Source organism: Xiphias gladius, chromosome 7 (genome assembly GCF_016859285.1).
Source record: "Xiphias gladius isolate SHS-SW01 ecotype Sanya breed wild chromosome 7, ASM1685928v1, whole genome shotgun sequence".
In the NCBI taxonomy this organism is placed as follows: domain Eukaryota; kingdom Metazoa; phylum Chordata; class Actinopteri; order Istiophoriformes; family Xiphiidae; genus Xiphias; species Xiphias gladius.
The window spans coordinates 9,983,993-10,010,376 of record NC_053406.1 but is presented as its reverse complement, the minus strand read 5'-3'; the positions used below and the strand labels follow the sequence as shown (position 1 = coordinate 10,010,376).

The following is a 26,384-nucleotide window of genomic DNA, read 5'->3' as shown; positions in this document are numbered from 1 at the left end:
TTCACTGAAAGGCAATTTTCCTGCGCTGGGGAAATAGAATTACATCATATAAAGTAAAAGTGTGAGGATCATTGACGAAACTGAAAATGTGGGAAGCAAGCTCAAAATATCTGTACCACAGCAAAAAAGAAAAAGAAAAAAAAGAGGAATTCATACTTTCAGGTGATTGCAAAAAGTACAAAGATCTGCAGTGTCCTCATATTTTGCAATAAAGGAATTAACAGGATAAATACAATGCAGTACTTCTGTGGCTTTATTGGATGCATTTATTAGATATAGAGCTTGGGTATTTTTATAAGGTAAAAAACACATTTTTTCTTTATGTAGTCAGTTTACCTTTTGGACCAATTTTTATGTTGGTTGTGAAGAATTTGTGATGCAGACGTGTACTCCAGGGTATCTCAGTTCCCTGTGACATCACTGTTGGGTGTGGTTACGGGTACAGCGAACTTGAAACCTTCGACAAGAGATCAGTGAAAACACTTTTTCGACCTTGTATAAAGTTTATCTTATTTCACAATGTTCAACATGTTTGTTATTACCCACTTGTCCCCGCTGTCAACAATAGGATTCACAGATATTACACTTTTGAAGACCGAGATTGAAAAAGACAAACACGAGTGGGTATATACACAGTACCTGTGGATTGTATTTGTGTGCATATGTGTGGTGTACATGTTTCCATGTTTTGGCTTATGGCTGCCACCTGCAATTGGCAATAAGCCAGCGGGAGACACATCATACACGTTTCCCTGACAGACCGGGGAAGAAATCATTCAGTGTGTATGCATGTACAGTATGCACGTTTGCATTTGGGTCCTGTGCGTTGTGTATGCTTTCTTAGATAAATGTGACTTATTCTGAAGAAATTAATAGAATTACAGAAGTGTCCAGTGGGGATGTTACATTTATGGTATTACCCTCATAAAGTGTTCTTGCTCTTAACACAGGACACAGAAAAAAAAAAATTTTTTCATCTACAGAATAAAATTTCATTCTGTCAATATTAAGATATATACCACTCAATCTCATGTGGCAATCTAAGATTTTCGAGTGGAGAAAAATGGCAGGTTTACAGTGTCAAAGCAGGAAATAGTTTGACATTCTCAAAGTGCAACAAAAAGTCTTGTAGAGGAAGCAAGGCCAGGGATGAATTGATGGATGCACAAAGTCAGCTTCAGCAAAGTGTTTGACTTTGACACAGGAGAATGGGAGCTGCATCTCGTCTCCTTTCTTATAAGCATGAAAGCGACATTTCTTAAAGTTAACTCAGGTTTTTAATGTTAAAACATACCTTTAGCATAGCGGCATGAGTTTGGAAAATGCTTATGAAATGCTTCAAATGCTTAAATGACAAATGACCTACTTATGAATGACCAATTTTTCAAGTATGACTTATTGAAATTATTTTATACCAAGTGACTATTGGACATCAAGCATGTAGATGTGTCACCCCATGGTTCAGCAGCTCTTAATTTCTGCTGACTCAGCAGTAAGCAAACGAGGGGCTGAGTGATGCCCCTGTTTGGGACTCATCATACTCTGAAAGCGTCTTGTATTCTTTGATAATGATGTAGGATAAAGAGGAAGTTCAAGTCAGAATGGATAGGACGTTTTGTGTTTCACACAAGGAGGGAGAGAGTCAGAAGGGTGAAGTTATCTAGGTGAAAGGGGAAGATGGTCATTGAGCTTAAACTTTGCAGGAGAGACTGTCTGCATTGGTGTGTGTATGGATAGAAATCTATGAATTGCTGGCTGTAATGATGTGTACTTTATGGATTCGCTCATGCAACAAAAATGCACAGAATCCCAAATATATGGGCTTTCTATGAGAGGTTTGTGTCCTGTCTCTTACATTTTGATTTGACAGTTTCTATCCACCCTCGCCCACCTGAGGTTACTCGAGCTGCGTGGTATTTGACTTACGGGACATACACACATGAAATGAGTGTTAGAGGCCACAGAAAACACATTACAATTGGAAAGCTCTCTGAAATCATCCCTCTGGATATCATTTGTGCTGATCTCTGCAGTTTTGTCTTGTACAATAATTTCCCTTGAATAGGAGTTCAGTGTTTAAGAGTTTCTTCTGGCAAGTTTTGTAAATTGTTGGATATGAATGGAATGTTTCTTTATTTGTCCAAAAAATTACTGAGAAAATGATTGTTAGATAAATAAATAATGAGAATAAGTATTAGTTGCGGCCTTCATTTAAAACAACTAATTGAGAGCTTTAAGAGAGCTTTAACGCAGACAACTAACTCAGTGTGTTTGGGTGTTTTGTTTTGTTTTTGTTTTTTTTTCCTTTAAAAAAGATTTCTATTGACTTTTATTCAGCGCGTTTTACTGTGTATAAGAAAAAGTTTTGTTTTAGGGAAATGTGTAAGACCTTGTGTTTGCTCTTCAGGCATGTACTGTATGTGCTATCCCTTATCCCCAGGTATCTTGATCCAATTTGGGTTTGGTCTTGCAGACTATGGAGGCTAAAATGTTTTTGCGTAACATGTAAAAATTAGTAATATGAAAAATGCATGTGCATTCAGATTCAGATACAGATCTCAGAAAAGTTACTTTGATTTAGATGCACTGGTCCCAGTGCTGTAAGTGATACCTTTAATTTATGGTTCTGTTGTTACTGTGGTTTGAAATGGCTTTTTACCACAGCCATATCTACAGCAAAGAGACTGGAAATCATTTTTCCCATTACTCAGACTGTTTTAGTGTCCTCTTAGGGCCTTTATGGAAGTTTTTTGCAAGGACATTTTAATATAGCAGGGACAAAAAAACTATTACTTTAAGACAGCCAGCAGCTGTATTAAAGTCATTTTTTTATTCAAAGTCAACTGTCTTGCAGAATTGGTTAATTTTTTTTGACTCACCATTTGATTCTAATGTGACATTTGGAAAAAACTGCACACTAAAAGAAAGTCAACATGTGCTCCCCTGCCTCTTCACATAAAGTTAACAATAGTTTGACAGATCAGTTAGCAGATTGTTTTTGTTTTTTTTTTTCTTCTTGGAAAATATCTTAGGAGCCTTACAAAAATGTCGCCTTTGTGTGCTAAAGGACCAAAGGTCATTACAGGAGATTTTACTGTGATTTGTAAGTCATGATGAGGGGTTGGGTGTATGCTGGAATGAAGGTATGAAGGTCAGATACTGTGTACACACACACACACACACACACACACACACACACACACACACACACACACACACACACACACACACACACACAGACAGAGAGAGAAGCTGTAGGTAGATACAGAGGAAGTCAAATAAGGCAGTTTTACAAAATGAGCATATTTAACCAAAATTAAAAGAGTATGTTCAGTCCAGCCAAGGTGTGTCTAATACATGCTTTCCGTGTGTGTGTGTGTGTGTGTGTGTGTGTGTGTGTGTGTGTGTTTCTGCCTGAAGGTACAGTATACAGGGTCATCAAACAGGTAACCTCTATAAATCCCCCTCAGTGTGTTTATGTGCAGACTCTCGTCTCCTCCTACCTGTTAACATTCCTCTGAACAGACCTTTAAATGCTACAGTCTCAGCTTTATTACTAGCTCTCTCTTTCTGTGCATCAACTGTATCTGTCTTTTTTTATGGTGATTTGTGTCCTAAGTGTAGAGATGGGGGTGTATGAGGTTATTCAGTGTAATCTATGATTAAAGGGAAGAGAAAGGGGCATAACAAGAGCCAGTGACCATCTTCTAAATATTTATGTGTGCTCGTCTCCTTTCCTCTGCCTTTGCACAGAAGAGTACAGAACAGTCAGTCCTTTTTGCTGATCAGTACCAGCCGCTTTTAAATCTTTGAGCCTGTGGTTAAGTTGATTTATAGCTCTGGATCACATGTTGCGTCAAACCATTAATTTTGGTTTCTGTTGTGAGGTTTTATCAAAAATGACAAAAGTGCGCCAGGTGTAGTTCGAACAGCTTCACTTTTCTTCAGCTACTAGCTGTTTGACATATCTTGGACCGGAGGTCACAGTCAGTGCAAAGTCAACTTTGCTGTTACATAGAAGAAAAGTTGTGATACAGTATTGATTTGTTTAAAAATAAATAAGTATGAGTAATTAAATGAAAAAAATTAGTTTGAAAAGAAATTAGTGAATTGGAACAAAAGGCAACAGGCTATTGAGCTTGTGTATCAGCAGGTGTGTTTAATATTGGAATAATAAAGGATGGATATTTGGAATTTTCCACTTTTTTACCCTTTTCCTCAACCTGAAACCATTTTTTTTTTTTTAGATTTGAGTAAATCGGATATAAAGGAATAATTTGAGACTTTGGGAATGTTGTGGAAGAAACACAATCTTAACCATGACTGATGTTCTAGTATATCAACACAGTCTACTCATTAAGAAGGTATGAAAGGCTGTCTGGGAACATATCAAGGGCAGTACTCTGTGTATCAAAATGCAGCTGCAGACTGTCTGATTAGAGAGATGAGTTAAAGTCACCTGTGTCTGGGTGGTTACACCACAACGTGTATTAATAACCAGTACGAGAGCCGCTCAGTGCTCTCACGGTCTGATACTTTGTTGACGGTTGTGATCGTCCACTTGCAAGTGATATAAAAAATCTCAGAAAGACACTCTGTCGTTTTTGAGTCTGTATAACAAGAAATTGAAAAATGCTTATTCGCTTTCTTGCCGATTTAAATAAGAAGATTCAGTTAATTAGTAAGCTTTACAGGTGCTGGTAGGTGGATTTTGTGGCCTTCAGACAGAGCCAGGCTACCTGTTTCCCCATTTTCTTCCTCACGCTAAGCTAAGGTAACGGGCTTCTGGCGGTAGCTTCATACTTACCTTACGGAGATAAGAGTGGTATCAGTAGTCTATTCTAACTCTCTGCAAGAAAGCAAATAAGTGTCTTTTAGCTCCAAAATCTCACTGCAGTTGAACATTGAATTTATTTAATATGTCTTTTGATGCCTGGCGCTTGGTCCTTTGTTGGACACAAAAGCCATTGTTTGAAATCTAGAAATGAACCTACCATTTTAAAACAAGAGTCTTTGTTCAGAAATGGGAATCATTTAAAGATGTTTCATACATGATTCAAAGGCTGTTGGGTAATGCCTTGGGTTTTGTTGGGCTGTGTGTTGATTAATGTCCAGTCATGAGTAAGCACTGAGTTTTTTATTTCTTGTATCATCATCACTGAAGCCATTAGACGTCTGATCCAGCAAGAAACACGAGCAGTCAGAAAATCGTTACAAGTTTTACAAAACTTATTTGGAAGAGAATGCATGTACATTGAGTAAAGTCAATAATACATAAAGTACAAAAGGTACATAAAAGCAGTGATAGACAGTACATGGAATGAAGCAACCAGTTACTGATAACAAATCGATAACACTTAAAAGGTAGATTTGGAAAAAGAAAGAAGGTAAATTCAGTGTATCATAGTATATGAGAATGAATAAAAACATAAATAAATACAGTGTGTCCTTCACATCAAACAGAGTCTGAATAAGCTCTTACTTTGAAAGGGAAGAAAATAACTGGAATCTCGAGGGTTAATTTTTGGGAATATTTCTTCTCTAAGGGTCATATTTTATAAGAAAATTGACTTATGTCTCCACTTCGACTGTTCACACTGGGCACCCTGGTGACCCTTTTTAGTATCCAAATGGTGCTGTCCAAGTTTTTATTTATAATTTCTCTTGTTTGAATTTGTCTTAAATTTGGGGCTTATTGAAAACATCTCTCGCTTTCTCTCTTTTTTCTCTGGCAGGTAACTACATGCTGTTGCGAGTGTTGCCATCAGTTTACCCCAGACAACCAGATACCATCCACCGTCACCTAGGCAACCTCACTGCAATGATGTCACAGCTGGAGTCCCCGGAGCAACAGCACCTGATCAGACTCATTCAAATGGTTGCAGAGCAACATCCACTTGTGAGTGTTTTTTTCTGTAGTTTTATGTGAGAAATAAAGCAAAATGTACTTTGGGCAAACCGGACTATTCATTTTCACTGTGATGAATATGTTTTTATGTTTTTTATAATCACATGGCCTAAAGTGAATTATCCCACTTAAATCACTATCACTTTGCCAACAATCTAAATACAAACTGTATTAGTCACATTTTCCTAAATCTTTTTGTTGGCACCATTTTTGTCAGCCCTGGAATAGCTGTATCAAGAAGCCATAGACTAGTATCACCTAAAATGAGTAATCTTCCAGCTGTATTATACAGCATACTACTATTTAAAATGATTATGACGTAGTTACGATTCAGCAGAACTGTGGTGTTGTTTGAAAATAGTCCACTATCCAACTAAGTCAGAGTCTCTGTGGCCATGGCAAGAATTTTTAGCAACCTACATGTGTGGCCTTTTTCTAACATTTCTGCTTTTGAGTGAAGCTTAATCAGACCTTTTACCGTTCAGTTTTGCTATATCCTGTAATGAGCTGATGTGGACACGTAGAAAAAAAATCCCCTGGAACATAGTTAGAAGTGAGGCAATGCAACAGTGATTGTGGAATATACATTTCTCAGTAGGAATTCCCTTAATCCTGCATATTTTGGAGCAGAGCTGCTGGGGAGGGGAAAGTACCACATACCAGTAAACACAGCACATGGTAGTAAAACATGGATAGTCTCACTCACATGTTAAGCACTGGAGAGAGAAATCCAGCCATCTGGAGTTATTCTAATCTCCACCCCCCACAGAGACACACAAAATATTTCTTTTGTGATTGTATCTGCATTTTATCACAGCGGTTACCAAATCTTCCGCGTCCTAATTTGCTGACTGGAAGTGATGCAGTATTGAAAAGATTAGAAATGTCAATGATATGTAACTTTAATACTGCATGACTTCAATTTTTCAGTGGTCGAACATTGTCTCCCTGAGGAACAGATACTGTTTGAAATGAACATGATTATTCGGAACAAGTGACTCATAAAGGAGCAGCAGGAGGGCTGCAATGGTGGGCATTGTTAGTCTAATCCAGTGCAGCCCAGTGTGACCAGTACAGATAATGAGGAGGAAGTGTTCAGTCACCCAGTTTGTCCAGACAGTCCTACAGTCAAGCTTTTATTTATTATTAGTCACCAGGCAATTCATCTCGCTCCAAGGTCACTCCTCGCACCTCCAGCCTTCATTAAAGACACATCAGGCGTCTGTTTGGTAGTGTTGGTGCCCAGAAAGTGACAGAATTTCTTACTGTTATTATCAAAAATTATAAATCATGCTTTATTTTTATTTTGCATGCAGATGTTAAGCCCTCAGGTGCCTGCGTTGGTTGGTTACCTAGGTAACCAGTCTCTAACTGAGGCCCTACTGGGCGTGCTCGTAGACGTCTCACAGGCCAGCCCTTCCTCACTGGTCAGCTTCCTGCCAGCACTGAGGATTGTGGGGCAGCAATTCCCTGCTCTCCAAGGCAATGTGGCCAAAATCCACGGTGCTGTCGGCATCATCAGCGAGGTACAAAACACACACACACACACACACACACACACACTCGCATTGAACAAACAAACAAACTGACAAGTTTACATTTTTTTGCCGTCTTGCAAGATGAAAAATCTGCACAAGCTGAAAATGGTTCAACTTGGAGAAAATGTAGCAATTATTTCCAAGCTTCAATTAAGGAATGTGAAAAGACAAGAGGGAAAACATTGGGTCTGAAGGAAATAACAGAAACAAGTAGTGTTCCTTAAAATCAATCCAATTGATTAATTGGTGCTGTCGGCATCATCAGCGAGGTACAAAACACACACACACACACACGCATTGAACAAACAAACAAACTGACAAGTTTACATTTTTTTGCCGTCTTGCAAGATGAAACATCTGCACAAGCTGAAAATGGTTCAACTTGGAGAAAATGTAGCAATTATTTCCAAGCTTCAATTAAGGAATGTGAAAAGACAAGAGGGAAAACAGTGGGTCTGAAGGAAATAACAGAAACAAGTAGTGTTCCTTAAAATCAATCCAATCCAAATCAAATCCAATCAATCCTCTTACACACAGTAGGTACATGTTGATTCCGCAGCAAATGTATGCATTGCTGGTGCATTGGCTAAGCAAAGACTACATGTAAAAAATGGCAGGGGAACAATGCTATTAATGCACTTTAGACCTGCCCGACAGTGGGTATTCACACAGACACACACACACACAGTGAAACAGGCAGGAGTGATTATTTTAATGAGTAGTGAGGAATGGGCTGCAATCTCACATGACTTGTTCTCTGTTGTCCTGCCAAGTGTAAGACACAAACTCTCACACAGGACAGGCCGGGCAGATCCGGAGGTTTTAGACTGCGGTCTAACACCTACATCACTGTTCAGTGGGAACGTCTCTCCTAAACAAACACGTGCCGAGTCCTCAGAGGAGTCAGAGTCTCCCTGGTCGGAGAAAAAAAGAAAAAGATCTCATGTGACAGAATACTTAAGTAGAAGGGTTTTTTTTTAAGCTGTAGCCTAATGGTGCAGCCATAACACAATTTAAGGGAGCATTAACCTCAAGAAAGGTACTGTGTTATACCTGTGCAGACAAAGGAAGAACCAAAAAAGTTGCACCATCAGATTAGCTGCATATGTATGACAATACTGCTTTAAATTGTGCAGTATGAATTGTGATATGATAAACATGTAAAGTGAACAGCTTTGCTTCCATCAGGTCAGTTTTGTTCAAAAATATATTTTTTCAAAGTAAGGGCGTGTGTTATTCTTGTCCGTACTGTGTCTGTTATTAGGTGCATAAAGTTTTTTTTATTTGATTTGATTTGCAATAATTTGATGAAGCAAAGGTTTTTCTGTCTCAGAATACTATTAAATAAATATATATGACCACAACTTCTACTACTACTAATACAGTATTCTACACTTTGTGGAAAATTTAGATACTGTTTTCAGTTCAGCTAAATGTGTCCCATGAGCCTTATTTTGGCCATCCTACCGTTAAACACTTGGCTGTCCTGCAGACGCGTCTGCTCATTAACCCCTAATAACCCACCACTTTTGACTTCTCTTTAGGACAAAAGTGGTGTTTCAGCCATTACTGGCTATGCTGGAGCCTTTTGCTAAAACACTTGGGCTGCTGATTACAGGTTAATTAGCCTAGCGACTGGAGCAAACTGCAAGGTGCCATTGCTGCTGACTGATGGGGTGGAGATGGAAGGAGTGACGTATGCTGAGGTTTTTCATAAACACACATGCATATAGAAGGTCAGTCATTAAATCCTGTCCTATTAGCTGCCTGGCTCTGTTTCTGTAAGGAGAAAAAAAAAACTCTTGAAGTCGGATGGCTGGCCCACCACTCTAGTACAGACAACAGATATCTCAACAATTGCCATAAAAATATTGCACATGCATTCATGGTAGTCAGAGGATGACTCCCAATGACTTTGGTGATCACCTTTTTCACTTTTTCTCTAGCAGCACCAGCTGGTCAAAGTTTGAATGAAAGTGAAATATCTCTAATTCTACAAGATGGCTTAGGACTAAATTTCAGGTTGACTTTTGTGGTCTTCACTGAAAGTTCTTGACAACTTTTGGGTGGATTACCTCAAAATTTGCTACGACATTCATACCCCTCTCAGGATGAATTGTAATAACTTTGGTGGTGCCTCTGACTTTTCATCTAGTGTTATCATCAGATCAAAATTTTTAATTTGTCCATTACCATAGTTTATGATCAAATACCTGCAAAACTAATACAATTCCAACAGCGTCAGCTGTAGTTTGTGTTTAGCCCTACTTAGAAAATGTTAACATGCTATCATGCTAAACTAAAATAGTAAAAAAAAATGCTAAACATCAGCATGTTAGCATTGTAAATGTGAGCATGTTAGAATGCTAACATTAGCTTTTAAGTCAGCCGTAGACTCTTAGTCTTGTTTATCTGAAGATTTTAAATTAACACTTGATTCTATTATCTTTCTTTCCCATCTGAAAGTGGTTCTGAATAAATTCCTTTTGTTGGCCAGGCTTGAAAAAACTTAAAGGAAAGAGAGAAAAAGAGTCAGTGGTACATAACAACACAGTAAATGCTTGCAAACCTAAAAGGACACACACACTGGAAGTGAAGGCAATACAAAGGACGATACAAGACATACACCAGATAGCATAGAGTGCATATATATTCTGTACATCACAGCTTCCGCACACTCATCGGGTCAGAATGTCTGACGTGTGTTAACTTGTGTTGTGCAGACGTTGTATGTAATACATGATTGTCCGCGCAGCTCTGTAATGATAGGGAGGATGAAGTCACAGATTACAGTCACTCTGAAGTGGGTGTGTGCAGACTGATGAAGGTGTCAGGAGGACAGGGTGAGGGTTCCAACTCTCAGTTTTCCTCTGGGTCCATTTAAGGCAGTTTAACGTCAATTTGGGAAAATTAACGACAGGGGAAAAAACATCACAACTGTCTCTAGATGAAGTGCCCCCCCCCCCCACACACACACACACACACACAGATACACATACACATACACACACATACACAGATAGATAGACACACACACAGAAATCATGGATCTGGAAACCATACTAAAGTTTTTTATTACTCCAGGGCAACCTTTCCTCCAAAAGCTCCCTTCCTCCCCAATCTTCTTGTCGAGAAACCCGCCAACCTAGCTTCAGCACAGACACACACACACACACAAATACAAACACATACTCACACATACGCACACAAAGTTGGTCGGACCTCAGTGTCCTGTCTTTCTTCACATTGGAACCATTTGGAAAATAACCCATGTTTTTCTGGGAAATGCCTCCGCAGAGGCCTCCTGGTGATGGCAGTCGTGAGTGCCTCCTGTGGGCTCGTGTTTTTGCCCTACTTGCACACACACACACACACACACACACACACACTCACAAACACACTTTCGCACTGGGATGCATTTGTATTTGATTCTAAGTGGGTTGCACAACACTATCTCTTTGGCTTCCTTTACCTCCTGAAGGGAAATAGTCTATATTATGTTTCTGAACCTATTGCTTGTTAGATCAGACGATATCTCAATTCTTATCAAAGATCTCTGAGTGAAAGAAATCCCTGTACACTGTACAATGCTGTTCAATCCAACAGCCCTGTAGTAAATACTCCCTCTGATGAAGTGAAAAGTTTTTATTTGCTGTTGACGTCAATTCAGAGAAGTGTGAAGTTGTGATTCAACTCTATGGTCATTTTTGAGGCTGTAGTTTGTGGTGGTCTTGAATTGGTCTGCATTGTATTGTGAATTTTTTCTCATATTTTTTTTTCCTTTATACTGTATGTTAATTGGGTGAACAACATATAAAAACCACCTTTCAATACTACGCAGCAACATCACTAGAAAGTATACGGCCTTACTAAACACACAAACGATATAAATATGATCCCTAACAACAAACTAAGACTGCGCTGCACTACATCATAGAGGTGTTTCTATTTTTCTGATCACTCGGTTTGAATCATAGTTTCCCGAAAACAATTTTACAAGACAAAATAAGGATTTTTTAAGGCTTCACTGGTTGAAGGCTGTTAACACTGAATACTGTCTTCATATATGTAAAATAAAAGTTGGATTACTAAACAAATACCTTCATTTAGAAATTATTTTAAACAACAGAGCAGGCGCTGTAAAGCTGCCAGTCACAAGATAGATCTAAGTGATTCAAAAGTTAGAAAAGATAAGGAGGAGAGCAAAAAGTTTACTTTTTCAGATATGTCTCCTGTCTTTGCCGTTTTCCTCTCTATTACTGCATAGTTTTATTTCTTCAGGCCTATAAAACCTATTGAGACAGTAAAAATCACTCTTTGCTCATAGCTCATAGAAACATATAACATTTGAGAAGGGGCTTGCAAGTTAACCTTGCTTTGTTTGAAGGATCACAAACCAAAGTGGTTGGGAACCACTTGTATAGAGACATAATGTGCCATGCAATCCACAGGGGGGATTTAAAAGTGTTAAAGCCAGTGGTAGCGAGAATGGTCATCCCTCTAGGAATTTTTAACAAAAAATAGAGAATTATTTGCAAATGGTCCTTAAAGCCCTTGGTAAAACAGCATAGTACATTGGAGACACTCGAACAAATCAGTCAGTATAGTGTAAGTATAGTACAGACGGTATTGAGGTTGATGAGATTGGCAGAGAGGTAATGATAAACTAACTGTATTATCTGAAATGATTGCTTTTCTTTTGGCTATTAATATTGGGCATTAAATTAATCAATAAATGTGTTAATATCAGGTTTTAATAAGGGAAGTGTGACATTTTTGTACCAAGGAAATGTCATTTCTGCTGAAATATCGATTTGCTGAAATCCGTCACAGTTGCTCAGTTCAGGTAGAAATGAGCAGATTTCAAAATTTAAATGACCTTTCGCTTGATATACAGAATATAGTTAGTCATGTCCGCTCCCTGGGAGAGAAAGCACACATTCATGCACACAGCAGTATCGCCATACTGGTGGTTGAGCACCACACTGCAGCTCCAAATGAAGAAGAGAGATCAGTGTTCTGATGGACAATCAGGGGAAACTAAGTGACCGAGCAAACAAGGAACGAAAAAAAAAAAAAAAACAGGTTGGTGAGCAGAGAAAGGATCTGGCGTCTCGATGAACCGATGCAGTGTTTTGTTTTGTTTTTTATTTTTATTTTTAAACTCTGAATCATTCAACATTCAAATTAAGCTTTTTTCAACTTATATCTCTAACACACAAGCACATGTGCTACTGCCAGAGGAGATTGGCTCCCAGGGTTGTTGGAATTATGATAATGGAGTGATGGAAATGAATTGGAAATGAAAGTTGTCTTTCTCAGAGGATGTGTTTATTTATCTGTCTGTATGTATGTTTGTGCAAACATGAGGCAGAAAGAACTGATTTTTTTCCTCCAGCTCTGTATCTGTCCTGTCAGATCGGCACTGTGGGGAATATCTGCTCCTCTGCCATAATTCTTTGCAGAACATTAAAACTCATAATTAAATACAACAATTTGTAATTCTCTTATAAAAACTTCCTGTTGTTATCATCTTTTGCAAGAGCTTTCTTTTTTTCTTTTCTAGTCATGAGTCAAATCCGTAATGTCTTTAGGACATCAAACCACGGCCAAGGGATTTTTCCAGACAATTAAACACAATCTCTAACGTTTGATGATTAAAGAGGCCTTCATGACCTGGCAGGCTTTTAATAGTATTACTGTAAAATGGCTCACTTGCAAACTGTAAATGATGCAAGTTCTGGTTATGCTGTAATGTTTAGAAATATTGTAGTGAGGCCTTAAAAAGTAAAATCATCTCAACAACAAAAGCCTGACTTGTGGTGCAGAAGTAGCAGACATCCTAGTGAAGTCTTTGTACTTGCAGCCTGCGCTCCAGGCAAACTCCTGTTTCCTTTCTGTGTTGGACCTCAGAAACCTTTAAATACTTGGCGTGTTGTTATAGTATAAAGTCAAGTTCTACCTTTTCTGGTAGTTTTAGCATCCACATATAAATTTAGTATCCTACAGAGAGAGCTCATGAAACACACCCAGAATGTGCAGTAACTGCATTCTTCTCTCCTCGTTACAAGGTGTGTTTGAGCTCACATGCGCAGGTTGGCTCGGTCCATCTTTCTGTCCCTCCATCGATCAATCATAATTGGCTCTCAGTCAGAGGAGGGGAGGCAGCGCTTTGAGTCCTCATTTTTTAGTCCAAGCAATTTGAGTTGATTACGAGTTTAGAGACCTAAGTTTAAAAAAAAAAATCCTGTTTTTTTTTTTTTTTTTTTTTGTACAGATGAGAGGGTTTATTTGGCTTGGTTCCGCCCTAAAACGCTGCAAGAGAGCTGTGACTGAATCATGTCACTTTTGTTCATCTGTGTTATCACAACAATTTTTGCGTTGACTGGATTACACCCCTTGCAGTTTAAATAGTAATTAAATGAAAGTACATGTTGCATTTACAGGACTATATTGTTCATGATACATGTAAATGTAAAAGAGAGGTTTGAATCTTTGTTGGAGAATACAACAAATATGCATACGAGAGCATTCAAACCTTGCTTGATATTATTCTGTGTCAAAGCTGAGCACGTTGTATAAGCACTTGATACAGTTTATACAAAAAACCAGGCTGAGAATGATGCCTGCAGCTTTCCTTCTCTCTGTGTATGTGTGTGTGTGTGTGTGTGTGTGAGTTCGCGTGTGTGCGTGCGTGCGTGTGTGTGTAATTACGTGTTTGTTCTTACAAAGGCTAATGGGAAAGTAATGCCATCTGGGGAAAGAAGAAGTTCATATTTTCTAAGTTTTGCCGAGAGCCAACTATATATGTGTTTGTATTTATTATTGTTTGTCATGGTTTAGATGCAAAAGAAGTTACACCGACACCCCCCACCCCCAACCCCCTGGAAGTGTAAAACTAATGTGTGTCAAATTAGATAAAATTCACTCTCTCTTCACCAAAACACATGTAGTGTTCACTACAAGTCACATAACACAACACTGGTCCCATTTTCAATAGTTATTTTTGTACACTAAAGTAACTTGTTGGCAATCTTGTTCTTTCTTTCTTCATTTCCCTTTTTCATTGTTCAGTTTAACGCCAGGACCAGCATGGATCACAACACCAGATATTATGACTTTAACATCTTTCCTCTCTCTCTCTCTCGCTCCGCTGTCGCCTTTCTCCAGACTCATGCTCACAGCTCGTTGGTCTACCTGGTGTCCATTCTCGGCAGCATGGAGCACAGCTTTCACCACACTCTGCTGCTGGAGATCAGAGCTCTGACTGACCGTTATCCATCTTTACTGGGAGGCTGCGGCAAAGACATCTACAGGATGAGCAACTCTTTTACGGCTATAGCCAGACTGTTGGGGAGACGGCTGGAGGAGAGCATGGCCACACACTGCAGGTTGGAAAAGTCATGCTAACATGGACTAACAGTCGTTTTTATTCTCTTATATATATTCCATGAAGCATATTTGATCCAGAGACTCTAAGACAGCGACCACTATGGGCTCACCACAAGTCTCAGCTGACTGGCGTTGCTGGTGTCACTTGGTCAATGCAAGTCACTACAGCTTTTTGTTTGTTTTATCAAAAACTTAATTTTTTTTCCCAAAAGACTTGAATGTGTTACTGGTTAACTCACGTTTAAACTGTTTAAAAGTTCCAGTGCTTGTTTAATGTGCATCTTCGGCCACAGTTCACAAGGTTGTGCAAAATATCGCACTCTGTACTACTGTATGAAAACCCTTAGTGGTCAAAACCTAAAGCTGACTGTCCGACAACAGTCAAAAAAGTTAAATATAGAAATAGGCACAAGGTTAGCTCATAGTTAAAACTCTGCCTTGACATCGTCTCCATTCTTCTCTTTATCTTCAGAGGACAATGTTCCCTCCTTCCAATATGGACACCTCACCGAGTGATTTCCCCATGGGTGCTCAGAGTTGCTAAATTAGTGTCTGTGTAGTGCATGGATTTAAGGATACAGATGAACAACACCAAAAAACAATTAGTATAATAGACAGGCTTGATAAATTTGATAAATCTGCCATGAAAATATATTCATAGACAGAAATGAAAAAGTACAACTTTTATGTTGGTTACGGAATCCATGATCCAGAAACTTGCTTATGTCCCAGAGATTACACATATTACTGATTTGACAGATTTTGTGATAGTAAAACCTAGGAAAAAGCTGGTTTATTATTATTAATAGATTATTATTAAATGTTTTCTTTGTAATGCTTTGTATCCGATTCTGTCCCGGCACGACTTCTTTCATATATAATTGGTATTTACAGTATGTACAATATTCATGCACAGCTTGCCAGGACAACATATGCAAGTCTTTGTGTGTCAGTGTGCATAAATTGACCTGGATTTATCTGGCTGCAGTGTGGGGATGACATACGCGGCTCCCGCTGAAACAAGAACATTGTGTGCAGGATTGGAGGCTTCCAAAGACCTTTGCTTGGGGTCGATAGAGAGGCACGATAGTTTATTAGTGAAAGAGCAGGGGGTGAAGACAGAAGAAAAACAACAACAGGGAAGTTGGAAGTCCTCTGTCAGCAAACAAGTGGAATGTTTGATAAAGGTCCTTTCTGGAAAACGAAATACGGACAGGAAGATAGAGAGATGGAGAGAGGGAATAATTAGTTAAGTTAAAGACAAAAAAACAGGAGACATTCGCCATAGTGAGGGACAAAGGAAAACAAAGCCAAAAAGAGAGGGGTGAAGGTGAGATTTAACCAGCAAGAGAGGGAGAAAGAGGGACACAGTAGGTGAGAGACACAGAAATAGAGCCACTCATCACGAGAAAGCGAGAATTACAGAAAAGCTAACCAGGATGGGAGGGACAAGGAGAGTGAGGCTACTGAAATCCATCCAGATGTGTCTGTCCAGCTTCATCTCAGGTTCCCACCACCTGCCATCCAACCTTTTGCCCTGTGTTTGTCTTTTTGGTACAGGGTGGACGAGGCGTGCCCGCCATCTCCCTGTGCATCAGGGGGAGGAGGAGGAGGAGGAGGTGGTGGAGGCGGAGGGGGGTCGGAGCAGCTGAAGGTGAAGATCCAGGCCTTCGAGGAGAAAATGGGGGAAGAGGCGGGAGAGGATGGGGTGGAGGAGGACTCTCCCGCCTCATTGAGACGCTACAGCCTGAGCCAAGCCGTCAGGGAGGAGAGACGAGAGACGAGATTCAACAGGTCGGCTAGTCTGTCACATTAACAGGGCTCTGCTGAGAATCTGCTTAAATCTGACTTAGAATAGATTGTTATTACTGTCGCTATGTAGCCCGGTTGGAAATCCCATGAGCCAAGAAGATATTACTCTGTGTCTACTGAGGAAAAGTCAAGCCTATCCAATGTCAGAGACACTGTTTATTAAAAGAATGAAGGAAATATATTTTTCATATGCAGAAAGCACACAACGAGAAGCTCAGTCTTGTTGGGTATTATACATTTTTGTTGTTGTAGTAATAATAGTAATGGTGATACAGTTTTGGTATGTTATCTTTTTAACCTGGCTCTAACAGCGTTAACTTGAGGATGTTTACATCCATATCAAATTAACAGTCTGGGAACTGTAGCAATGTGCTGACTGTATGTTACCTGCTGTGTTATAAGGTGAATAGTCCTGTAGGCCACTGAAAAGACTGGAAATTGTGTCTGATTTTAGGTTGGTTAGCATGTAGCTGCAGTAGCTACCCTCCAAAGGTACGCTGGATTGCATCACTGAAGCAAGTTTAACTGGGACTGGAGTGCGGCATCCTTTCAGTCTAATTCACTAAGAACAAGAACATGACCAATGCTGAAAAAGTAGAGACAGCAGTTTTCTTGGAAGAGACGCTGGTTACAAAAGTTTAGTATCTTTAGTGAAAACAGGCTTATGGCCACAGTTCTCCTGCCATTTATTGATATTTAGACATTTTTCTGCTTAATCTTATTTTCTTGTTACACATTTACTGTAAATAATATCCCCTCATAGCTTTTTGCTTCAGTGGCTTCCCCACAGAACCCTGGAGCCAAACCAAACCCTGTACTGCGAGTTATCAAAAACACACAAATCTCAATGTGGAGATAGACTTTGCATTGTTTAGATGCTTCAATGCTGTTGGGTAACTAGCTGTTTTATTTCTCTCTCAGGTCAAAGAGCCTGGCTCTCCATGCTGTGCACTCACGCTCCATCAACTCAGACACCGGGGAGGACGGTGATGTCCTGGAGCTAAGTCCAGACAACGTTTCCTCCAACACTTTGCCTAATCAGCACTCAGAAAACCAGGAAGCACCACCTACCGACGGGAAACCGACCGGTGACGGCTCCCTGCCCATCACCACTGCCCTGGACAGAGGGGTCAAAGAGGCAGAGAAATGGGAAAGCAGAGAGAAGGATGCAGAGGAGGAGGAGCAGGGGGAAGCTGACAGACTCTTCATCCATTTAAGAGACAATATGGAGACGATCAGAGAGTACTGTAAAGACATGGTTCAGCAGATCCCCGTACCAGAGCAGTGTGTGATAGAAGGTAACCTGAACAGCTTGGTCAGTGCATGTGTTTTTCGAGAACAGTACTAAAAATAATTTGATAACAGTGTTATTGGTGTATGCAGTAGGTACACAGTGAAAAGGTAGTACAAGGAAGAGAGGCAGAGGGAGGGTTTGTGTAACCTGCTGAACCTGAATGAGATTACAGTCCGGTGTGGTGTCTGGGGTTGATTAATGATGCAGTATGAATAAACCTCCTCTTCTCCTCCTCCCTCCTTCCCACTTTCACACACTATCTCACAGACACACACACACACTGATCCAGCCTCGCACAGCAGTCAGCAGGAGACTGATTAGAGTCTGTTAAGCTCCAACCGGAAAAGGATTTATTCCTCCAAAGGGAGTAGTTTGGTTTTGATATGGCATGTGCTGATCAGTGATTTTAATCTTATCCCTACCGCAGTATGAGAGTCAGTCCTGAGTACTTGTTGCATTTTTTGTGGTCCTCCCATAATTTATATCCTGATTGGACAGACACTTTATAATGTACATTATATTGTATCTCTGACTTTTTGTGTGCTTTCATTCGCTGGTGAAGAGGATCATATTCTTTCACCATGGAACGTCATGAACTACAATTCAGTTTCGTTATTGAGGAGCAAAGGTTTTTTTTTTTTGTTTGTTTGTTTTATTTTTAACTTTTTTCATTTATTTTTCTCTCCCCCCCACGACTGTTAGTCCTAATAGGGCCTTCCATGGAGCTTTGATGTTAAAAGCCAGACGGGAATAATTACTGCGATACATGCAAACAGAGGCACACGCACACACACACACACACGCACACACACACACTATCACACAAACAAGGCAAAATATACTGCAATACTTTGTCCCCCACTGACCTCGTCCACAAGTTTACATGATATGCAAAAAACAAACAGAGTGGATGAGAACGTTTTGGTTGATATCTAATCTTTGCAAATTTAAATTTAAATTGGTATAATCTTAAAGTTGATACCAAATAGTTGTTTTCAACATGTTGCATCAATCTGAAAAATTACACCCTTTGGTCTAATAGCAGTAAACCAGGCCTTTGAGGCTGCCGATTTTTTTCTTATTGTCAACAAATCCAGTGAAAAAACCAAAACGAACAATGTTGGCCTCAGTACTTTCTGATTTCCTTACCCTGTCTGTGGCTTTCAGTCCCCAGCCCATTTGTTCCTACTGAAGATGTGAATATTTAAAAGTGGGTCACAGTTATATAGTTTCATTTTTTTTAAAGTAAAATAAATTCCTTAAACAGCTGGGCAGTGTAGTTTTTACACTCATATTTGTCGTAATGAAGGAACATGTCACTCAGTGCAACGGTGTGGCTCACTGTTGTGTTTATAATCGGTTTTTTGGAAAAGTGCAGACCCCAGTGAACGTGTACTTATTCTTTATGGAGAGTGTACTGTAATGTAAAGACTGTGAGCCAGACCCTATGGGGCATTGTCATGGAGCTAATTTGTTAATGGAAAAATTAATCGAGGTATAGAGGCAAAGAATTATTTTGAGGTGGACAGGGTCGTTGTATTCATTTACATCTATACAGCAGCGTCAGGTCTAAGTAGAAACAGACGAATGCTGTGCATACATATGTAGTCTGCATGAAGTACATACAAATAAATATATAGGGTGCAGCTTTGTGAGCGTGCACACATATTTGCATACCATTGTTAGAGCAGTGCACCTGGACTAGAGACAAGGGGTCAAGCAGTTCATTTGAAAAACTATGAAATGAAAAACCTCTTACGTCTCCACACTAATCTAATCCATTTTCTAAAACTTTGTAATCCATTTTTGCATTTTCCCCGCTCATTCTTCTCATATTCAGGGATTTGATATTTTATTTTCATTCATGTGCAATGATTTCTACTTTGATTTGCTTCACTAAAGACTTCATTGCCATCTTTCCGCAGCACCTGTCAGCACCTTTTCCCTATTGAATCAGATTTTTTTTAACTTGATCCAACCCTGCCCGAACTCATGTATCATTTTATGTTATATAAATCATTCAGCTAAATTTCACCAACATAAAATATTCAATTGAAAGTATACATTGCATGTACACGAAACAGACATAAAATACATTGAGCTGGGCAACAGAAACCCTGGGACCTTATATACTTGTAGTGTATGTGCTGACGTTCACAAGCACAAATTCAGCAATACACACCAGTGCACTCTGCCACACACATACTTACATAAATATGCAATCAGACAATACGTTCCCTTCTGTAGTCCTTTGTCTGAGCCATCTTCATTTTTTTGAACATGTTAAGAACAGACAAAGCTCACAGACACACACGCAAACGCACGCAGACACACAGCCCCAGGGTAAAACACGACTTGACTTAATACACGAGAGGTGATGATATTTTGATTGACAGGAGGGGATGTTATTGCTCCGCCTTTGGTCTTAATGTCATTTCAACTGAGAGGCAGCCAGGAGTCATACAGCAAAAACACACACACACACATTTACACACATATATGCACACATCTAAAACAAGAAACAAGACAAAAAAAATAACAAGCTCCTCCTTTGACCTCTGTGTAATTGATTAAATCTGAAAACTAATGTAGATATACAACTGTTTAACACACACACATACTTGTTTTATATTTGTGGGGACCATCATTGACATAATGCATTCCCTAGCCCCTTACCCTAACCTTAACCATCTCGAATAAATGCCCAACCCTAACTCTAACCTAAACCTAATTCTAACCCGAACCCTTACACCAAGTCTTAACCCTCAAACAGCCATTTGAAGGTGTGTCTGAAAGTGCAGGACTGGCCAGAATGTCCTCACTTTCCCAAAATGTCCAACATTGGTTTCAAACCAAAATTTTTCCACACAACCATAGAAAGGCATGTACAAACACACACACACACACACACACACACACACAAAAACATATGTTCTACTCCTCATCCCCGTAATTTGTGCTTTGCATTTGTCTCTTAATGAGAATCAACCCAAAGGCACTTAGGATATGACGTCACAGGTGGACTCAGCTGGATGATGTCATCATGTTGCTGGCTGACCTACACGTGAGCTGCGGACACTCTCTCATGGGGGAGGAGGATTACACAGAAGAGTGCACTTGCACATGTATACTCAATCCAAACATCACACGCACACACACACACACACACACACACGTGTATGCTAGCACAAAAAACATATAGCGTCACCGACTATTGGATACAAACAAACTCTCTTAGAAGCACACATGTGCTAATGAGTGAGCCAGCAGCCAGTTAGCTTAGCGTAGCAAAAAGAATGGAAACAGTGGGGTTACAGCTTGCTTGGCTCAACTAGGGTTGGATGTGCACACTATCCACCTTCTGTGGTTTGAGGGGTATCGGTCCTCTCATCTAACCTTCTGCCAGAAAGTGCACACACTTATTACCAAAAATATCAAATTATAGCTTTAAAGGACTAACTCTATTTCATAGAATACACTTTTACATGTTAATCATACAGCAAAAAATCTTATTATTTTATTTTGTCTGTATGGGGGGAAATTAAAAAAAAAAAATTAAACACTAAAAGGAACCTCTCTCAAAAAAAACACCTTCATTATCACCATTCTGATGTAGCAGATGATTTCCATGTGAAGCTGCTCTGGTTTCTTCTGGCAAAGAGGTGTCGGGAAGACAAGACCTTTTCCATTGGTTACAAGATGCATTGTCCTTGCATGCTGTGAATCACTGTATAAATCTGAGAGTGGTTGAGCTTGTGAATTCAAGTTTCAGCTGTGCAACTTTTGAGCAACTAGTAAAAATGAATAGTTTTATCATTTTCACTCGTGTGTGTGTGTGTGTGTTTGTGTGACAGATTCAAATCGAGGCTGTGTGGCCAAGCTGTCTTTCTCTTGTCCTCTGAAGGGCCACTACTGCCTATACGCCAAGTCCTGTTTCAACCTGACCAGCCGACAGCCTCATCTTTGGATACACATCATGCTGCTGCATCTACAGGTGCACCCAGATATTCAGCTTATGAAGAATAAAATACATTTTTCATTTCATGTCAAGGCAATATAATTCTCCAGACTGTATGTTATACTACTGTCTGTTTTCAATTGCACCGTTATATCATTGAATTATATCTTTGAATGTAGTTTGGATGCTGCTTTAACTGTATGTAAAACAAGACCTAGCTTCGTTTGCCAAACTTTTTTCTCCTTCCTATCCCAATCATATTCATGTTTTGTTTTGATTTTTTTGTTTTCCCTCTCAACCAGAGTAAGTCCAGTGTACCTCTGTGCGCCAGGGACAAGTGTGTCCAGACACTGGCTTCTCTTTGGGAGAAGACGCAACTAAAAGGAGCTCACAGTTTTCCCATGGCTATGACACAGCACACCACTCCACACAGGAAGGTAGTTGACCACAGTGTGTGTGTGTGTGTGTGTGTGTGTGTGTGTGTGTGTGTGTGTGTGTGTGTGTGTGTGTGTGTGTGTGTGTGTGTGTGTGTGTCTTGGTATGTGTGTGTGTGCACGTGCTGCTTCCTCCTTAAAGCTATATGTCTCCAGCAGAGAGGATGAGGTCAGCGGTAGTGAAAAAAGAAAAAAAAAAAACTCTAGATATGAAAGTGTCTAAGTTCAACTTGCACTTTGTTTAAATATGGAATGAACTAAATGGACATTTTTGTACACAAGGCCCCGCTCACCCTGACTCCTCATCTATATCATGTCTATGTACGTGTGTGTGTGTGTGTGTGTGTGTGTGTGTACTGTATGTGGGTATGTGTGTTTATTTCAGTGTCTGTTTGTAAGTTCGTGGATATGGGTGGCTGTTCCACGTGCTGCCCTTTCATAATGTGACAAGCTAAGTGGTCGCTAGGAAATAATTAGACCCGCAAAGAAAATACAGCTGTCGTTTGTCTTTCTCCAAACGTGTGTAGTGGCTGCAGTGAGGTGGACCAGCTATGGTTACCATATGGGGCCTGAGCACACCAGCACACACTTGTACACACATTCAGTCCCGTTCAAACACATACGCCCAAACACATATGCACATACACGTTTAAAGGAGAAAAGGATACCGTACACTCATACAGTTCATGTAGAGGTGTACTGTTTCCATCCTTCTCTTTAAAATACACATACACACATGCTGACCTACTGTACAGAGGGTGGGGAGACTCATGCCGTGTGACGCCAAGCGGTTCAAACATGATCGTAAACCTCTGCCTGCTAAGCACTTCCTGCTGATCGCAACTGGCCTAAACCGGAACACTCTTGCCTTAAACTTACCCTAAAATTGCTTTTCCGCTTTCTTTGCAAGAGATGGATGAGGGGGTTGATACACTCTCATGTCTGTTAAATCTGAAGCTACCGATTCTGATTCCCAAACTCAGCATATCAGCCGATACTGAGTTGTAATCCAATACCAGTGCTCACTTTTTCCCAAATTAAAAATATATTAACCTTTCTGTGTGGAACTGATTAAGAAATATGGAAGCCAGCAACAGGCTGTGAATACAGATCACATCTTAACCGTAAGTGGAGACGTTGCTTGTGAAAATTGTGTCTATATTGTTTAGAAGGTCCGTGCAATTGCATCGTTACAATGCATCAACCTCATGACAACACAAACAACAGGGCAGACAAACAGAATTACTTTTAATGTCTCTTTTTGCTTAAAAATGAGTTCAGTTTCATTTTTCAGGGAGCACCAAGAAAAACCACAGAAAAAAGAGGATGGGATTTAACAGGAGAGAGGGAGGAAGAAGGTCACAACCTTGCCCTCCATCCATATGCGCTGCATTTCCTCTTTGCTTTCTTTCTCTCTCCATCAGACCTACAGCTTCACTCCTGTCACCGTCCGCCAATGAGAAACAGATGTAGTGGAAGATGAGGAGAGAAAAGATGTGAAGAGCGGAAAGCTATTATATATATGAGACTGAAAAGGTTACCAATTATATCTGTACTGACAGAGAGATTTAAAGGGAGACTATAGGGCTTTATGAGGTTTCAGATATTTAAGAGGGATTTATGTATGGCCTCTGACAACTCAGTTTAGTGGTTTCATGACAGAGATAATAGGAAGCTGGTGTGAGGGAAGATTGGATGGATGGAGGGACACAAGGACTGCAAGAATAAATGAGAGGGAAGGAGGAAAAGGATAGATGTGAGATAATGGTGAGAAAAAAGGTTAAGAAAGATACAGTGACAATTAAAAAGGTAATGGGTTTAAAGCATGGAAATAATAGGGGGAAAAAAAGAACTGAAGATTCTGTCAGAGGTTTAGAGATAAAGATAAAGCTAAGATTAAACTTCAGTGAGTTCCATGAAAGTGGAGAGCTGCAACATCATTGTGTTTTATCACAGTAGGAAGGAGATTAAAGGTAAAATGGGCAAGATTGGAGAAAAAAAACATGCAGACCTAGAGTGGTAAAGATAAATCATGAAAGAAAAAGGGAGAGAATGTAATAGGGATGTAATGAGGAGAGAGGGTGGTCTGAGAGATGTGAAGAAAAGGATAACCAAAGAGGACAAAGATGGTTCAAGGAGTGTAAAGGACTTGTAATCAAGTGCTGCATTGTGAGAAGTCGTTTGGTATGTAGAGAAGAAGGAGTAAAGACGGGAAAGTTTGAGATTTGGAGAGAGAAAACCTGGAGGAATGTGAAAATACAGAATTAATAATACAAGAGGATGGTGGGATTGGGAAATGAGGGAGTGTAAAGGGGGGAAGCTTGACATGGATAAAGTGTGAATAATGTAGAGGAAGATTATGAAAATTCAGGATAAAATAGGTGAACATAGACTGAGTAATTGTCACAGAAAAGAGGATGTAGTGAGAGAGAAGAGGAAGCGAAAAAGAAGGGGAGAGAAGACGTGGCATGAGATATGATGGGAGACAGAGCAAAGTGGAAGCCTGAGACTGAAGAGATACTCCACAAGTATTGTTTCATCCCAGAGTGAGAGCGTTTGTTGATACAAGTGCGGTGGAGATAAAGTTTGGTCGAGGAAGAAGGGGAAGGAGGAAGGCTGAAAACCAAGAGATAGAATAAAGCTCAAGACAGAGCCGAAGCTGAGATTAGATAAAGAATTTTTCGGGGGAAGGAAGGAGAGAAAGGGGCAGGATGGAAAGAAGCACCTGCCCCTTGTTTATCCATCTTCGTCAGTCCCCTTTCCAACACTCCCACTTCTCATCCACTCGCCTTTCTCCTGGCCTACACTCCCCTCTCTTTCCTCCTCTTCCTGCCTCCACCTCCCGCTGTCTTTCTCCCTTCTGTCTGGAAACCTCCAAGTAGCTTTTTTCTCCTTCCATCTCCTCTCCTGTCTTCTCCTCTCCCTTCCTCTCCTCCTCACATTAATCGTGTCCCATATCATCACTCTTTCCCCTTTACCAAATGTAGAATAACTCCAGATTCTGTTTATTTTCATAGTGAATCAACATTTTATCAAGGGTTTTAACAACGATAACCAAAATAAGTGAGACGACATGGGAAACAAGTGGAATTATGTCGATTTATTGACTGAATTAATCTCTTATTTTAAGAAAGTAAGGTTTTAAAATGGAATTTGAGAATAAATAAACGTCTCAAAAAGGACGTTATTTTGCAGCTTCAGTCCATCTGTCCATTGTTGCAGTCATAGCCTGCCTGCAGTCATGCGCAGTTGCAGTCTTGCATCTTGATCAAATTATATGATCTAGAAACAGTGATAGAGGGAGGTGTGGAAAGAGAAGGGGGGTGCATATTGAAAGGGAAGAGGGGTTTACACGAGGATAGACAGATTATATTCAGACTCACATAACCCAGCCTTTGTTTCTCCATGGTTTTATTGAATCCAACTCTCTGGTCCTGATAAATCAAATATGGGGTTGTGTTTGTCCACATTAACCTGTTGCCAGGCTGCAAATTTGTCACTGTGAACAGGGCCTCTTTTCCCTAAAAGCTCATTCAAACCATTTACAAATTCTTTACCCTGTGCATTATGGACTGTCAGCTGTGTGTTAGCGTGTGGCAACCCTGGCACCACACAGACTGTGGTTTGGGGATTTCTGGTAATGGACTCCGGAAACAAATGTGTGATTCATTTTTCTTCACTCAGATATGGGCTCTGTATTCACTCTTACACATTGCTGCTCAACAACTGACTCACAGCCTGTCTTTCGTCGCCTCTCCGCTTCTGCCTTTTCGTTCGCTCGTTGCTTTTTAGAGAATAGATGATTCTGATCAGCTTTGCTTCGTAACCAGTAAACAATGCTACATTAATTACCGTGGCATTTGTTTATGCATGAACTGGACCGTCTAATCCAAAGAAAGGTTCTTTGTGACGATGATTGCTGTAAAGTCCAAAAATATTCAATAAGGAACTGTTGGGAGCTTTTCCTTTGTCAGCCTCAAGTGGCAACATGGCAGTTTTTCCAGGCACAAGTTGACTCTAACAACCTTCAGCTACGTAGCATTATTAC

The 26,384-nt window shown here is 40.0% G+C and overlaps 1 protein-coding gene across 1 annotated transcript in view; it reads left to right on the top strand.

Annotated features, from left to right (window-relative positions):
• veph1 (ventricular zone expressed PH domain-containing 1) overlaps nucleotides 1-26,384 on the top strand; it is a 78,839-nt gene that overhangs the window by 31,655 nt on the left and 20,800 nt on the right. Inside the window, exons 5-11 of the mRNA XM_040131361.1 lie at nucleotides 5,736-5,899; nucleotides 7,225-7,434; nucleotides 14,617-14,837; nucleotides 16,399-16,632; nucleotides 17,572-17,948; nucleotides 21,799-21,938; nucleotides 22,205-22,339. Coding sequence (XP_039987295.1) covers nucleotides 5,736-5,899; nucleotides 7,225-7,434; nucleotides 14,617-14,837; nucleotides 16,399-16,632; nucleotides 17,572-17,948; nucleotides 21,799-21,938; nucleotides 22,205-22,339 — 1,481 coding nt within the window. The remainder of the gene's footprint in view (nucleotides 1-5,735; nucleotides 5,900-7,224; nucleotides 7,435-14,616; nucleotides 14,838-16,398; nucleotides 16,633-17,571; nucleotides 17,949-21,798; nucleotides 21,939-22,204; nucleotides 22,340-26,384) is intronic.